The following is a 17,742-nucleotide window of genomic DNA, read 5'->3' as shown; positions in this document are numbered from 1 at the left end:
TCTACTTCTAAAGCAGATAGATGAAGCTGCAACCCATAATGAGGTCCTGGTTATGGGGGACTTTAACTACCCGGATATTGACTGGGAAACAGAAACCTGTGAAACCCATAAAGGCAACAGGTTTCTGCTAATAACCAAGAAAAATTATCTTTCACAATTTGTGCAGAATCCAACCAGAGGAGCAGCACTTTTAGACCTAATACTATCTAATAGACCTGACAGAATAACAAATCTGCAGGTGGTTGGGCATTTAGGAAATAGCGACCACAATATTGTGCAGTTTCACCTGTCTTTCACTAGGGGGACTTGTCAGGGAGTCACAAAAACATTGAACTTTAGGAAGGCAAAGTTTGACCAGCTTAGAGATGCCCTTAATCTGGTAGACTGGGACAATATCCTCAGAAATGAGAATACAGATAATAAATGGGAAATGTTTAAGAACATCCTAAATAGGCAGTGTAAGCGGTTTATACCTTGTGGGAATAAAAGGACTAGAAATAGGAAAAACCCAATGTGGCTAAACAAAGAAGTAAGACAGGCAATTAACAGTAAAAAGAAAGCATTTGCACTACTAAAGCAGGATGGCACCATTGAAGCTCTAAAAAACTATAGGGAGAAAAATACTTTATCTAAAAAACTAATTAAAGCTGCCAAAAAGGAAACAGAGAAGCACATTGCTAAAGAGAGTAAAACTAATCCCAAACCGTTCTTCAACTATATCAATAGTAAAAGAATAAAAACTGAAAATGTAGGCCCCTTAAAAAATAGTGAGGAAAGAATGGTTGTAGATGACGAGGAAAAAGCTAACATATTAAACACCTTCTTCTCCACGGTATTCACGGTGGAAAATGAAATGCTAGGTGAAATCCCAAGAAACAATGAAAACCCTATATTAAGGGTCACCAATCTAACCCAAGAAGAGGTGCGAAACCGGCTAAATAAGATTAAAATAGATAAATCTCCGGGTCCGGATGGCATACACCCACGAGTACTAAGAGAACTAAGTAATGTAATAGATAAACCATTATTTCTTATTTTTAGTGACTCTATAGCGACAGGGTCTGTTCCGCAGGACTGGCGCATAGCAAATGTGGTGCCAATATTCAAAAAGGGCTGTAAAAGTGAACCTGGAAATTATAGGCCAGTAAGTCTAACCTCTATTGTTGGTAAAATATTTGAAGGGTTTCTGAGGGATGTTATTCTGGATTATCTCAATGAGAATAACTGTTTAACTCCATATCAGCATGGGTTTATGAGAAATCGCTCCTGTCAAACCAATCTAATCAGTTTTTATGAAGAGGTAAGCTATAGGCTGGACCACGGTGAGTCATTGGACGTGGTATATCTCGATTTTTCCAAAGCGTTTGATACCGTGCCGCACAAGAGGTTGGTACACAAAATGAGAATGCTTGGTCTGGGGGAAAATGTGTGTAAATGGGTTAGTAACTGGCTTAGTGATAGAAAGCAGAGGGTGGTTATAAATGGTATAGTCTCTAACTGGGTCGCTGTGACCAGTGGGGTACCGCAGGGGTCAGTATTGGGACCTGTTCTCTTCAACATATTCATTAATGATCTGGTAGAAGGTTTACACAGTAAAATATCGATATTTGCAGATGATACAAAACTATGTAAAGCAGTTAATACAAGAGAAGATAGTATTCTGCTACAGATGGATCTGGATAAGTTGGAAACTTGGGCTGAAAGGTGGCAGATGAGGTTTAACAATGATAAATGTAAGGTTATACACATGGGAAGAGGGAATCAATATCACCATTACACACTGAACGGGAAACCACTGGGTAAATCTGACAGGGAGAAGGACTTGGGGATCCTAGTTAATGATAAACTTACCTGGAGCAGCCAGTGCCAGGCAGCAGCTGCCAAGGCAAACAGGATCATGGGGTGCATTAAAAGAGGTCTGGATACACATGATGAGAGCATTATACTGCCTCTGTACAAATCCCTAGTTAGACCGCACATGGAGTACTGTGTCCAGTTTTGGGCACCGGTGCTCAGGAAGGATATAATGGAACTAGAGAGAGTACAAAGGAGGGCAACAAAATTAATAAAGGGGATGGGAGAACTACAATACCCAGATAGATTAGCGAAATTAGGATTATTTAGTCTAGAAAAAAGACGACTGAGGGGCGATCTAATAACCATGTATAAGTATATAAGGGGACAATACAAATATCTCGCTGAGGATCTGTTTATACCAAGGAAGGTGACGGGCACAAGGGGGCATTCTTTGCGTCTGGAGGAGAGAAGGTTTTTCCACCAACATAGAAGAGGATTCTTTACTGTTAGGGCAGTGAGAATCTGGAATTGCTTGCCTGAGGAGGTGGTGATGGCGAACTCAGTCGAGGGGTTCAAGAGAGGCCTGGATGTCTTCCTGGAGCAGAACAATATTGTATCATACAATTATTAGGTTCTGTAGAAGGACGTAGATCTGGGGATTTATTATGATGGAATATAGGCTGAACTGGATGGACAAATGTCTTTTTTCGGCCTTACTAACTATGTTACTATGTTACTATGCTAATTTTTTGAGAAGGACCTGTATACTGCCATTGTAGGATGATGCAGCTGCTGAGAACACTGGTCTTTTGTGAAAATCAAAGGATCATTTCACCCGACGAACAAGCGGTTTTACCTATTCATTGGGTGATCAGCAGCCTATTTACACTGCAAGATTATGGTGAAACAAGCGTTCCTACAGTCAATAGCTTGCAGTGTAAGTGCGATTTACTGATTGTGCGCATATTGTGCCTGTGTAAACAGCCGGTTAATCCACCTGGCAAATTGTACTGATCGGCAGATCACATAATGTAAAAGCACGTTTACTTGTGGAATCTCCTCCAGCTGGATCATTTCTGTTTCTCTAGGTGACATGTTCTCCAGGCCAGTAAACCCTGGATGACGCCGACACCACATAAGCGCTAATCAGCGCGAGCACACAATCTGATACGTTTGCTTACCAGCCTGCCTTTACACGGTTTGCTGAGCACAAGACTGTAAAACCTGATAATGATGCGAGTACTTTTCCAGTGTAAACGTTTAACCATGCTCATCATTTATGGCATACACTTCCAAACAAGACGTTTCTGTGTAGCAATTAAACCACCAGATAAAGAGATGGTCATTCTGGTCTTGTAACCTAAACTCCACTAGTAGGACCGGTTTGAGAATATGAGTGTTCCAGAATACAATAAAAGACGCAGACGGGATTTTAACTTTATTTATTAAATTCTCTTAAAACAAACCAAAAAAAAAAAAAAAAAAGAGCAGAAAATCCCACCCACAAAGAAAACAAAACCACACAAAAATGCTGCCCACTAACCCACCCCAACCATTCAGTTAACACAATAACACAGTGTGAGACAATAAAAGAAGATCCCAACAACCAAAGCAAGCTCCTTACCATCCACCCAGAATGAAAAACAAAAAGCAACCAAATAAAAAGAATCCTCGCACCAACCCTTAGCCTAATTTCAGCCCTGCACTGCAGTCTGAAACAGCAAAGGTATAGTGTCTGGAGTTAGTGTAGCAGCAGGACTTGCAAAGCACTCTACTGCCATCCCGTGGCACAAGCTTTTACTGCAAGCATTAAGCCAGCCACTACTGGAGCTCATGGACCATCCTTGGCCTTTCAGTAGGGCAAAGCCTCAAAACTCTCCTCTATTTCTCTAGTACCACATGTGCCAGCAGAGTGAAAAATCATCAGTGTCTATTTAAATCGAGGAGAACATAGGGATCGAGGCAAGTACAAGAGGAACAGGTGGCGTCAAGATTCTTCATTGCCAGAATCATCCTGGTCGTCATAGCAGCTGTCACCCTCATCTTCCATGTCATCGTCCTCATAGTAGTCATCGTAGAACAGGTCAGATCCCTCATCTGGAGCTGTAACCTTAGTTTTCACACAATATTCAGCCAGTGTGGTGGGAACCTTTACTCCATCATTGTCTGCATCTGCCTTCGTGGTGAGAACTTGCTTCCTATGAAAGCAAACAGAGGTAAGGGTATGATAATGGTCTCTGTCAGCCTCAGAGCGGTCACCTGCCACATGGCATCAGACTACGGGGCAGACTGCTGTAGTACTGCAGAAGGTCCGGTTCTCAGCCGACATGGCAAGTGACTTGTAGGAAGCCTTTGCACACCATTACTACATGTGGTCCTACTTTTCCTATCTAATACAACTGCAGGAAAAAAGCGTGCATTAATATAGCTATGCAGTATTTACTCCATTATTATGGATTAGTAGTCAGCTATATTTATGTCCTATGGCAGCAATGCCTCCAGCTTACCGGATAATGTCTGTGTACTCTCGATCCCGACCCTTGCTCTCCTTCCATTTTCGGTACATGACAGATGCATCCACGTTAGCCGGGGAAAAGGTGTTTGGCTCATTTAGGAGAGAGATGACACTGAGGAGGATCGTCCTATGCAGAATTAAAAACATTTGCCTTCTTTAACTCTGACTTTGCACTGATGAGGGGCAATACCACAAACCACCGTGTCTGCACATTGAGATTCTGATTTGGCAAGACTTGTCCCCTTAGTGACCAGGAAAATTTGTTGAAACCTGACCAGTGTCACTTTATGTGGTGATAACTCTGGAACGCTTCAACAAATCCCAGTGATTTTGTTTTTTTTGTGACACATTGTACTTCATGATAGTGGTAATTTTTTTGTCGACATTTTCTGCACTTATTAATAAAAATATCAGAAACTAAACAAATTTAAAAAAATGTGCAATTTTCAAAAAATCCAGTTTGTAAAAAAAAAAAATTTTAAAAATCATTTTCCAATACCCGTAGCGTCTCCATTTTTTGTGATCTGGGGATGGGTGAGGGCTTATTTTTTGTGCGCCGAGCTGATGTTTTTATTGATACCATGTTGGGGTAGATACGACCTTTTGATTGCCAGTTATTGCATTTTAAAGGGAATCTGTCACCTGAATTTGGAGGGAACAATTTTCAGCCATAGGGGCGGGGTTTTCGGGTGTTTGATTCACCCTTTCCTTACCTGCTGGCTGCATGCTGGCCGCAATATTGGATTGAAGTTCATTCTCTGTCCTCCATAGTACACGCCTGCGCAAAGCAAGACGCATTGGTAAAAAGGAGTTAAATGAGTCCCACCTGGCTACTATTTCATGCGTTGGTATGGGTACAACATGACAATGCATATAAAACAGAAATGTACAGAACAATGTAGAATTTAGGAAACAAATAATGCCTGCGTATAGATACACAAAAACAAGAAAATCATCAGCAGCAATAGAAAATATCTTTGACTAGCCATTTTCAGTGACTGATCAAGGTGGGTGCAAGCCTTTGGGCAAAAGATATTACTTCTAAACTAGCTGTTTCCAGCCAGCTAACGCTCGGCACGCTCATTGCTATCTAATTAACGCTGCTGGTGATTAAACTAAAGTAAATAATGACAACATTCAATAGCGCTTACGCAGGTGGTAAATTACCTTAAAATGAAGTTAATAATAATTATCATTAAAAATCTGAAGGAGCCTCGTGTGGTAATGTGGGGGTGCGGGATTAAGTATGGTAATGTGGGGGGGGGGGGGAGGGGCGGGATTATGTGTGGTAATGTGGTGGGGGGCGGGATTATGTGTGGTAATGTGGTGGGGGGCGGGATTATATGTGGTGATGTGGAGGGGGAGGCGAAATTGTGTGGCGATGTGGTGGGGGGGCGGGATTATGTGTGGTGATGCGGTAGAGGGGGTCGGGATTATGTGTGGTGATGCATTGGGGGGCGGGATTGTGTGTGGTGATGCGTTGGGGGCCGGGATTATGTGTGGTGATGCGTTGGGGGCCGGGATTATGTGTGGTGATGTGTTGGGGGGGGGGATTATGTGTGGTGATGTGTTGGGGGGCGGGATTATGTGTGGTGATGTGTTGGGGGGCGGGATTATGTGTGGTGATGTGTTGGGGGGCGGGATTATGTGTGGTGATGTGTTGGGGGGCGGGATTATGTGTGGTGATGTGTTGGGGGGCGGGATTATGTGTGGTGATGTGTTGGGGGGGGCGGGATTATGTGTGGTGATATGGTGGGCGGGCGGGATTGTGTGTAGTGATGTGGTGGGGCCGGAGCTACTGTGCAGGGGGCGAGATTATATATATTAGTCTTTCTCAGAAATTTCCTACCATTTTGTTGCTTTAGAGTCTGTGCAACATCTTCACATAGCTGCAGCCCATCTCACAGATTGGACAGCGCACTGCTCCTCTCTGCCTGCTCTTTCTTCTCTCACAGAAAGCAGCAGGAAGGAAGAACACAGCCAATTACGTGTTTTTGACCACTGCAACATTGCAAAAAACGGCAATAAGAGACAATCAAAACGTTGCATGCACCCCAAAATGGTATCAGTAAAAATGTCAGCTCAGAGCACCAACGAAAAGCACTCACACAGCCCTATATACTGAAAATTGATTACATTATGGGTCTTGGAAAATGGTGACACGAGAAAAGGTGTTTTTATTAAAAAAAAAAAAAAAACTTTCACTTTTTTTCACCACACACAAAAAAAATACCGTAATACATGTTTTGGTATCTGTATAATCGTCAGTTTTAACAATATAGTGAACACTGTAAATAAAAAAGAAATAAAAAAATTATGAAATTGCACTTTTTCAGTTTCAATGCAGTTGTAATGTTTTCCTGCTTTCCAGTGCATTACATAATAAAATGAATGGGGTCATTCAAAAGTACGACTCGTCTAGTAAAAAAACAAACCATCACATGGCAATATTGACAGAAAAATAAAAGTTATATGGCTCTTAAGGTACCATAACACTAAACGACTTACCAAAGATCACGACCAGCGATACGACCTGGCCGTGATCGTTGGTAAGTCGTTGTGTGGTCGCTGGGGAGCTGTCACACAGACAGCTCTATCCAGCGACCAACGATCCGGGGAAAGACTTCGGCATCGTTGAAACTGTCTTTAACGATGCCGAAGTCCCCGGGCAACCAGGGTAAACATCGGGTTACTAAGTGCAGGGCCGCGCTTAGTAACCCGATGTTTACCCTTGTTACCATTGTAAAAGTAAAAAAAAAACAAAAAACAGTACATACTCACATTCCGATGTCTGTCACATCCCCCGCCGTCAGCTTCCCTCCACTGACTGTGTCAGCGCCGGCCGTAAAGCAGAGCACAGCGGTGATGACGGGGAACGTGACAGACATCGGAATGTAAGTATGTAGTGTTTTTTTCTTAACTTTTACAATGGTAACCAGGGTAAATATCGGGTTACTAAGCGCGGCCCTGCACTTAGTAACCCGATATTTACCCTGGTTACAAGTGAACACACGCCGATCCAGCGATGACAGTGGGTGATCAGCGACCAAAAAAAGGTCCTGATCATTCCCCACGACCAACGATCTCCCAGCAGGGGCCTGATCGTTGGTCGCTGTCACATATAAGGAGATCGTTAGTGAGATTGTTGCTACGTCACAAAAAAGCGTGACGTTGCAACGATATCGTTATGTGTGAAGGTACCTTTAGAGTAAAGGGAGTAAAAAGTGAAAAAAAAAAAAAAAATCACCAGGGGGTGAAGAGGAGAAAAAAAAAGTCTGAAGAAAAAAAACAAAATAATAATGTTGCTTTGTGTTAATATTTTCCAAGACCTAGAAGCAGAATGCCGGCACTGCACTCACATCTCTCTCATTGTTTATCACCATGGATCCAGGACAGACCCTTGATGATGTCCTGTTCCAGGAGGGGTTTTAAGTGCTGCAGTTAAGCAAGTGCAGCTCCAGCCTCCTATGATGTACTATGCAAGACTCCTCTCAAATGAAACATCACATAGGTCGAAGTGTAGGACATTTTATAATAAAGAAAATTACGTTACAAAAGTTGTTAGGGAGCAAAGATAGACATTTAGAAAGGAAATTTTAGGTAGCGGCCCCCCTTTAACTCTTGAAGAAGGAGACTGGCGCGTGGGTCTTCGGTAGTAAGGTTAATGAACACAGCAGTCAGTCACCACTTCTGCCACACAGTAAAGTGTCACTTTTGTTGGAGATATACCTAATGACTGTAATCCTCATGGTGGTGCTCATCTTAATATCATTGGAAAAAAGAAATGTAGGCCCCTGGGAAATTTGTCCTCGCTACAACCCCTGGCCACTTGCTGGATGTGGTAAGCCCAAATAAATGACTCATTATACCACAGGAAAGAAATATATCTTGGTACCGTGTTAGCCAGTAAATATGTTATTCTTCAGAATTTGTTTTAGTCTTTGCCTGATGAAGAGACCTGTGTAGTCTCGAAAGCTTGCAATTTGTTACCATCTTTTCAGTTAGCCATTAAAAGGTATCAACCACTGAGGACTCTCAATTCTAAATATTTTTCATTATACCACAACACCTAAGCACACATGTTCTCTGATCATATTTTCATGGAGAATAAAAGAAAGCAGACATGTCGGGATATTCCTACACGTTATGCCTGGAGAGAAAAGCTTACCGCACATTCTGGGTTGGGTTCCACCTTTCAGAAGGAAGTTCTCCACTCTGTGGGTCATCTACTGGGGGATGCAAGATGGAAATGCATACATCTCCATTCTGGAAGAAACCCAAAAAATGAAACTGAAAGTGCAATACTCCTGCAGTCATAAAACATTGCGACATATAATGAAGGGCACCTTTCGTTGTTTTGTTACGATTTTATCAGTAATTTTCAGTGGCCACTGGGCTATTCTAGACTCCTTTTTCTTTCAGTAGGTGGACCGACTCTGACCCTATTTTTTGCATTGAAGCATCTATCAGCCTGTGATCTATAGTGAATGGTTTAACCTGTGTTATCTACAGGGCTGCTTCCGCCATAAGGGGATATGAGCATCTTGCCTACGGCAGAGATCCCAGTGTTTTTCCAGAGGGTGATATTTTGCAGTCCTCCCAGGAATGGGATTTAGCAGGCTCTCCGCACCGGCTGTTAAACAGATTGCCATCTCTGAGAACATGCATAATGCCGGTTCCTTGCTTTTTCAGATGCAAATACAATTTGGAATGCGAGTGTCCGCACTACAGGACCACAGGCAACATGCAGCAGGATATGGCCATCTGATTCCAGAGCCATCACTGCTGCGCCACAGAGGCAGCGAGACAATGGCAAGGTAAGTGCTGTGGAGAGAGGGTGTTCGAGTAATGGCACAGTATGGCGACAACAGTATATAGAAGGGGCAGAGTGAAGGCACAGTACGGAGATATGGCAGTATGTAAAAGCGGCACAATATGGAAAGGGGGCAAAGTGAGTGGAGTATAGTGTGAAAAGACAGTACGGAGAGGTAGCAGCATAGGAGGGACAGTGAGAAAAGGGAGCAGTGAGGAGAAACAGCAATCTGACCCCACTCCAAGTGGTTGTACATCCTAGTGATATACTCCGATCGTGTGAGAGGAATAATCCTTTAAAAACTAAAGAAAGCCTCTTCCCAAAGAATTTGGCTGCACATAAATCAGCCTATAGCAGTCACCGCGAACATTGCACTTGAAAGGCATCAACATAAAACAAAGTTTAATTATAGTCTTTAAGTAGGTTCCACTCCTGCTTTTGGCTTACAAATACTGATGTGTGGATTGGGCTGAAGAAGAGTACGATGGAAACTTTTACTCCCCTTTCTCCATTACAGCAAAAAAATCTGCATGTAAAAACCGTACTTTACTATCTGGAAAGTGTTCCTCATAAAACTACACACCTGATGTTAGGATCATTTCTGTTTCCTTACATACAGTAAATTAAAATATGTATGATACATATACTTACCTCATAGATGTTTGGGTGCCACATTTTTGTTAGAAACCGAAATGCTGGGGGAGAATATGGATAATCAATAGGAAACTTTAGCCGAGCCTGAAAAATGCATAACAGAATTTAGTACATCAAAAAGTGATATTTCTTACCTAGAAGTGATAGTTTTATCAATTAGCAAAATGCAAAGTGAATGAGGAAATCAAATCACTATTTGGTGTAACTACCCAAACCTGCAGCCAAACACCAGTTCTTCTAGGCACAATGGTACACCGTTTTGAAGGAACTTGGTTGGGAGGTTGTTCCAAACATCTTGAAGAGCTAATCACAAATCATCTGTGGATGTAGGCTTGTGCAAATCCTTCTGTCTCTTTATCCCACACAGACTTGATGATGTTGAGATTAGGGCTCTGTCGGGGCCATATTATTATCTGGTGGGACCACCCTTTGTCTTCAAAACAGAATCAATTCTTCTAGGTACAATTGTACATTGTTTTTGAGGAAACTCGGCAGGACGGTTCTACCTTCATCATGGAAATAAGGCCAAGCGACAACTATTTGCAAACATTATTGGAACTGGGGTGCAGAAAAATGGCATAAGGTGCTCTGGACTGATGAGTAAGGCTTCTTTTACACTTCCGTCGGTCCGGGCGCGTCATAATGCAGCGAATTGAAGTACCGACGGACGTTGTGTACATGGAGTAAAACGTGTGTAACTCTTCAAGTTTTATGACGGATGCGTCGAATGGGTTAAGGAGAGAAAGAGAGTGAGAGAGAGAATTTTTCCCCAGACTAGAAAATCCTTCCAGGCATGCTCAGAATAGAATATGTCGCTGGATTCCTGCTTTTCACAGGCAACGACGCATCCTGCGTCCATAGGCTGCCAATATAGCCAACGACGTATGCCGCAGGATGCGTCGCTGCACGTTTATCCGACGCTGACAAAGAACGTTTCATTGAATGTTTTTTTCAGACGACGGACCGCTATTTTCTGACAGAACCAGTGCACGACGGATGAAACAGATGGCTGTCGCTAATACAAGTCTGTGGGAAAATGGAGGATCCTGCAGAAAAATTTGCAGGATCCTGTTTCTTCAAAACTCGACAGATTTCGACAGGAGGAAAAAGACGGAAGTGTGAAAGAGGCCTAAAATTAATGTTTGTAACACTTTGCTGGAGGGCGGTACAAAAATGAATGTAGGAAACAGTGAAGAATGGTGGAGGTTCCTTGTAAGTTTGGGATTTGGTCAAGATTAATGGTGGCCTCAGTGCTAAGAAATGTAAACAGATACGTATCTATCATACAATATCATCAACAGTCATCTAATTGGCTATTTAAATGTTACAAATAGGTACGCAGGCCGCATGTGTGCCGCATGCAGATGTAGGCGGAGCTACAAGCGGAGGTGCAGCTGAGGGCGGGGCTTCACGGAGGAAGTCCGCAGCCCTCCGCACATCAGGGAAACGCTAGTGTGAAACCGGCCTTACTTATTCACAACCTGTGTTGTCAGCGGATTCCGTCAGGGTAAATGAGAACTGCATCCAGTCCAGGTGTAGAAATTCAAAGGAACTTTGTTCTGCCATATAGAGCATAAGTTTCGATCTCCAGCGTGTCTTTGTCAAGGACTTGCTGGAGGTCGAAATGTTGTATGCTCTATATGGCAGAATAAAATACCTTTGAATTTCTACACCTGGATTGGATGCGGTTCTCATTTACCCTGACTGCTGCTACTTTTCCAAGTGGGTTCCTTGGATCGAGAGCGGGCGTCCATACTTAGTGAGTGCTGTCAGCCTTTCTTTTATGTAGCCGATTGAGACAGCTGAGCCCCGGCACTCAGCACCAGACCTTCACTTTAACCTCCTAAATGCTGCGATGGCAGCATTTACCGAGCAGGCATGAGGAAGAAAGTCCCACTGCCCTCGGATCGGCGCCCCTGCAACATCATTGTGGGACCCGATACTTGCCTTGATGACATCCGGGTCACCAGGCAGTAGCAACATAATTAGATCATACCCAGTAATTTCAGCTCTGAAATCTCATCTCCCGAGATCTCGGTGCCATTTTCTCAAGAGTCCACCGCACAGGAAACCATGGGACTGCCAGGGTGGGCCCATGCAGCACTGGAGACCGCCACAGCAGCATCGGTCTACACCAGGCCGCGCACCCGCAGCACTGGAGACACCAACAGAGCACCGGGCAGCAGCGCCGGACACCCCTTCATACCAGCCTGCAGCAACGGTACTGGTAACGTACATTCGCATTATAAGACGCACCCCCAAATTTGGGGGGGCAAAAAGTACGTCTTATAATCCGAAAAATACGGTAAGTGCATAAAATGAAGCTTTTGAAAATTGGTAAATTTTCCAAATTTCTGTTTTTTTCATAGATATAATCGCAAGTCATATTGAAGAAATGTTACCACTAGCATGAAGTACAATATGCAACTAAAAATCAATCTCAGAATGAGTAGGATCCGATGAAGTGTTCCACATAAAGGGACACTGGTCAGAATTGTAAAATTTGCCCTGGTCACGAAGATGAAAACAGGCTTGGGGGATGAAGGGGTTAAAGGTGTATTCTCAAACTATTAAACAGCTTTAACTAGAAAGCATAACAATTCAAATGTTTCTAAGTGTTGTCATTCTCCTGCCGTGAGAACACTTATCACTTATGTTTCATAGTGTACAGCTGGTTTCCACGGAGCTTGGCCTTAAGATTCTACCCAAAGCATAGCATAGACTGCGTGGTAGTTACATTTCAGAAGAGGGGTTAGCGTCTAATATCGCAGCCATCTCTCTCCAGTCCATTGATTTTGACACAACAGTTACGGTACGTTCACATTTGCGTTGTTGGACGCAGCGTCGTCGACGCAGCCCACAACGCATATACACAACGCAGCGTTTTCTGACACATGCGTAGTCATAAAATATTAAAGTTCAGGAATTTGGGCGCAGAGAAAATGCTACAAGTAGTGTTATCTGCACCCTGTCTGGTGCGTCAAAATGACGCATGCGTCGTAAAACGCATTACAACGCATACCGGCGCATGTCCATGCGCCCCCCCATGTTAAAGATAGGGGCGCATGACGCATGCGTCGGTATCCGTCGACGACGCTGCGCCCAACAACGCAAATGTGAACATAGCATTAGCTGCTCACCTCCCTCCCCTCAGCCTCTTATGAGCTGCTGTAATCTTGAAAAACCACCATGTCCCAGCATCAGCTGCTTGCAGAGTAGGCCTCCTAACCAGGACTCTTTGCTGTTCAAATCCCGTGGGTGTACGCACGTGCACAAGTACACTGTGGGTGTACGCGCGCGCAAGTCCCCTGTGGGTGTATGCATGCAAGTCCCTTGTGGGTGGGCCATTTTTATGGATACACCTAAATAAAATGGGAATAGTTAGTGATGTGCAGCATCTGAAACATCGGATACTGGAAGCCTGTGCTAGCATTTCTTCTGCGGTGTTGCTATCAGTGTGTCAAGAGTGGGAGAAGAGGGTTGCATTGACAATCCAACACAATAGGCAGCACTTTGAACACATTTTATAAGTGGTCATAAACTTGTAAATAACTCATGAAAGAATAAAGTTACGTTAAAACCAAGCACACCATTGTTTTTCTTGTGAAATTCTCAATAAGTTTGACATGTCACATGACCCTCTTCCCATTGAAAAAAAAAGTTGGATCCAAAATGGCCGCCATGGTCACCACCCATCTTGAAAAGTTTTTCCCCTCCCATATACTAATGTGCCACGAACAGAAAGTTGATATCACCAATCATTCCCACTTTATTTAGGTGCAGCCATATAAATGGCCCACCCTGTACATGTCTCCTGTGGATGTATGTATGTATGTAAGTTTCCCGCTGATGAATGTATGTACGTGTCTCCTGTGGCCGTCTTTATGTGTCCAAATCCCAAGCGGATGTATGTACTTATATGTCCAGAGGGGACACATATGTAGTATGTGTACAAGTCCCCGCTCAAATATGTATACATGTCCACTGTAGATGTATGAATGTGTACAGGTTCCTCGCACATGTATGTACGTAGGCATTTCCTCTGTGGACGTGTATACATATAAGTGTTGACGTGGATGTATTTGTGTGCAAGTTCCTCGCAAGGGTACGAGTCCCCTGTGGTTGTGTACACGTGCACAAGTACCCCCCGTCGTACGCATATATGTGTCCCCTGTGGTTGTGTACATGTGCACAAGTTCCCCCTGATGTGCGCATGTATACGTGTCCTCTGTGGATGTATATACGTGCACAAGTTCCCCCTGATGTACGCACGAATACGTGTCCCCTATGGAGTGTAGACATGCACAAGTTCCCCCGATGTACGCACGTATACGTGTCCCCTGTAGAGTGTACACCTGCACAAGTTCCCCACTGATGTACGCACATATACATGTCCCCTGAGGTTGTGTACACCTGCACAAGTTCCCCTGATGTACGCACGAATACGTGTCCCCTGTGGATGTGTACACCTGCACATGTTCCCCCTGATGTACGCACGTATACGTATTCTCTGTGAGTGAAGAAGTATACAAGTTCCCCCTGATGTACGCATGTATACGTGTCCTCTGTGGATGTATATACGTGCACAAGTTCCCCCTGATGTACGCACGAATACGTGTCCTCTGCGGAGTGTAGACTTGCACAAGTTCCCCCGGTGTACGCACGTATACGTGTCCCCTGTAGAGTGTACACCTGCACAAGTTCCCCACTGATGTACGCACATATACATGTCCCCTGAGGTTGTGTACACCTGCACAAGTTCCCCTGATGTACGCACGAATACGTATCCCCTGTGGATGTTTACACCTGCACATGTTCCCCCTGATGTACGCACGTATACGTGTCCCTTGTGAATGTGTACACCTGCACAAGTTCCCAATGATGTAAGCACGTATACGTGTCCCCTGTGAATGTGTACACCTGCACAAGTTCCCCCTGATGTACGCACGTATACCTGTCCCCTGTGGATGTGTACACCTGCACAAGTTCCCCCTGATGTACACACGTATACGTGTCCCCTGTAGACATACACAAGTTCCCCCGATGTATGCACGTATACGTGTCCCCTGTGGAGTGTTGACGTGCACAAGTTCCCCCGATGTACGCATGTATACGTGTCCCCTGTAGACGTACACAAGTTCCCCCTGATGTACGCACGTATACGTGTCCCCTGTATAGACGCACACAAGTTCCCCCAATGTACGCACGTATATGTGTCCCCTGTGGATGTGTACACCTGCACAAGTTCCCCCTGATGTACGCATGTATACGTGTCCCCTGTAGAGTATAGACGCACACAAGTTCCCCCAATGTAAGCACGTATGTGTCCCCTGTGGATGTGTACACCTGCACAAGTTCCCCCTGAAGTACGCATGTATACGTGTCCCCTGTGGATCTGTACACCTGCACAAGTTCCCCCTGATGTACGCATGTATACGTGTCCCCTGTGGATCTGTACACCTGCACAAGTTCCCCCTGATGTACGCACGTATACGTGTCCCCTGTAGAGTGTAGACGTGCACAAGTTCCCCCTGATGTACGCACGTATACGTGTCCCCTGTAGACGTACACAAGTTCCCCCTGATGTACGCACGTATACGTGTCCCCTGTAGACGTACACAAGTTCCCCCCGATGTACGCACGTATACGTGTCCCTTATGGGCAGAAGACGATTGTGACATTCCGACAACCCGTTTGCGGAGCTTCAGACTGTCCCTGGACTACTGATGCCGGGGACACAGGGATAGGAAATTTGGGGTTTGAACTTTGGGATCCGCAGGGATAGAAGCCCGGCCTTACTATCACGGACCCCTGTGATAGGGCCCTTCCACAGCCCTGGGGCTTTGTTGTGGGCGCAGACAATAGAGCGGAGCCCATGTACCACACATGGTGCTTCCTTTGTTGTCAGTTCCCTCCGTGTCACCCTATCTGCCCCCAATAACTGGAGCAGTTCTGCCCTGTGGCTCCTGCCCCAGCCCCCCTTCCTCACCTTGAAGTACCCCCCTTCATAGAAGGTGTTGGGGGGGCCGAATATCGCCACCTCCCAGTTGTACAAATCCGCCTCATCCACCAGGGTGACCCGGAACCCCTCCACTGGCTCCTCCTGCAGCCCCTTCAGCTCCAACAGCAGCGCCTTCTGGGAGCTGGGCACCGGCAGTGTTGGCCGGGCCATAGTCACTTTGCTCCCCGATCTTCCTTCTTGGGGCCTCTGGTGTCCTCCGCGCACTGCACGCTGGGATCGCTCCTTCTGATTGGGTGGGTGTGAGGGGATCTGTCAGGACATGTCACTGAGTGAGGAGCTGCAGAGCGAATGGGGCAGCGGCTGAGGGGGCTCTCGGGGGTGCGGACTACAACTCCCAGCACTCAGGAGGCGGCGCTGTGACGTCACGGAGGGGGTGTCTCCAGTAGGGGGCTGCCGGGCGGAGCTGTGAGGTGACGTCTGCCCCTGCAGCTGTTACTGTATGTAGAGAGCACATAGCTAGTAATGGCGCCGGGGTCCACACACTGCTGGAGCGGCCAGCGACCTCGTCACCTAGCCTGCCCAGTGTCACTTACCTCACACACCGACCCTCATCTCATTAGTCACATCACGGTGGGACCGAGGATCAGACGTCGGTGTGTCTGGTATGTGTGGTGACGTGGAGCCACTCAAGTGACTGGGTCTGTGCACATGTCAGTGCTTCCACGGACCGTGTGACTGAGGCTACTTTCACACTAGCGTCGGAATCTCCCCGTCGCAATGCGTCGGGCAGAGATTCCGACGCTAGCGTTTAACGCACTGCACAACGGAGGCAGCGGATGCATTTCTCCGGCGCATCCGCTGCCCCATTGTGAGAGGTGGGGGCGGAGTTCCAGCCGCGCATGCGCGGTCGGAAAAAGCTGTCCGTCAGGAGCAAAAAACGTTACATGTAGCATTTTTTGCTCCTGACGGTCCGCCAAAGCACGACGCATGCGTCTCACGACGGATGCGACGTGTGGCAATCCGTCGCAATGCGTCGTCAATACAAGTGGGGAAACAACACATCCTGCAAGCACTTTTGCAGGATGCGTTTTTTCTGCAAAACGACGCATTGTGACGGATTGCAGATAACGCTAGTGTGAAAGTAGCCTGAGTGCACAATATGCTGACGTGTCCGGTTTTTTACAGCAGCACAGACTGCAAAACGCGCTGCACCTGTTCACACAGATGACACACAGGAGTTATCCATGTGACATGCAGTGGTGCCTGAGCGGCTGCGGTACAGTAAGAGCTGGTGCAGGGCCCTGGGTGCTGAAAACCACTCATCATTCTCTACTCTGCTGGTGATCAGCGCAACCAGGGGAAAATGGGGAGAATTATATCCAAGTGATAACAGTTAGGGTATGTGCACACGTTGCGGAAAGGTGTGCTGATTTTTCTGCACTGATTTTGGTAAATCCGTAGGAAATAAGCACTGCAGATTTACACCAGTTTTTGTGCGAATTCCACCTGCAGATTCCTATTATGGAGCAGGTGTAAACCACTGCAGAATCCGCACAAAGAATTGACATGCTGCGGAATAAACAACGCAGCATTCACGCGCATTTTTTTCCGCAGCATGTGCACAGCGGATTTGGTTTTCATGGTACTGTAAACTCATGGAAAACTGCTGCGGATCCGCAGCGTCTGCACATACCCTAAGAGCAGGTGGTGACTGATGGGACTATTAGAGTAAGTTCACACTGGGTGTTTTTGCTGAGTTTTCTGCAGCAAAACCTGATTTGGCAGGAAATAAGCTGTGGCAAAAACACTAGTATTGGTGCGTTGTTTGTGGGTTTTGGTGCATTTTTTTTCATGCGTTTTTGGGGCAAATTTGTGTCTCTTTGTGCATGCTAATAAAGTTGAGTTCCCCCCAAAGGAAAAAAAAAAAACTTCCTGAAGAACCATACCTCTAGATTCTTTGTAAAGCCGGCAATTCATGTGCCGCATACAGTAAAATCACGC

The 17,742-nt window shown here is 45.5% G+C and overlaps 1 protein-coding gene across 1 annotated transcript; it reads right to left on the bottom strand.

Moving 5' to 3' along the window:
* Window positions 1-3,224: 3,224 nt before the first annotated feature.
* On the bottom strand, window positions 3,225-16,151 carry CDC34 (cell division cycle 34, ubiqiutin conjugating enzyme). Its single transcript, XM_069767826.1, has 5 exons — window positions 15,769-16,151; window positions 9,777-9,863; window positions 8,481-8,578; window positions 4,305-4,439; window positions 3,225-3,995 (listed from the first exon to the last, which is right to left on the bottom strand). Exons 1-5 carry the CDS (start codon window positions 15,949-15,951, stop codon window positions 3,785-3,787), a joined length of 714 nt encoding a protein of 237 aa, XP_069623927.1. The 5' UTR covers window positions 15,952-16,151; the 3' UTR covers window positions 3,225-3,784.
* Window positions 16,152-17,742: the final 1,591 nt, after the last annotated feature.

The sequence above is a fragment of the Ranitomeya imitator genome, chromosome 1 (genome assembly GCF_032444005.1).
Source record: "Ranitomeya imitator isolate aRanImi1 chromosome 1, aRanImi1.pri, whole genome shotgun sequence".
NCBI classification, from domain to species: Eukaryota; Metazoa; Chordata; class Amphibia; order Anura; family Dendrobatidae; genus Ranitomeya; species Ranitomeya imitator.
This window is presented reverse-complemented; position numbering and strand designations above follow the sequence as displayed.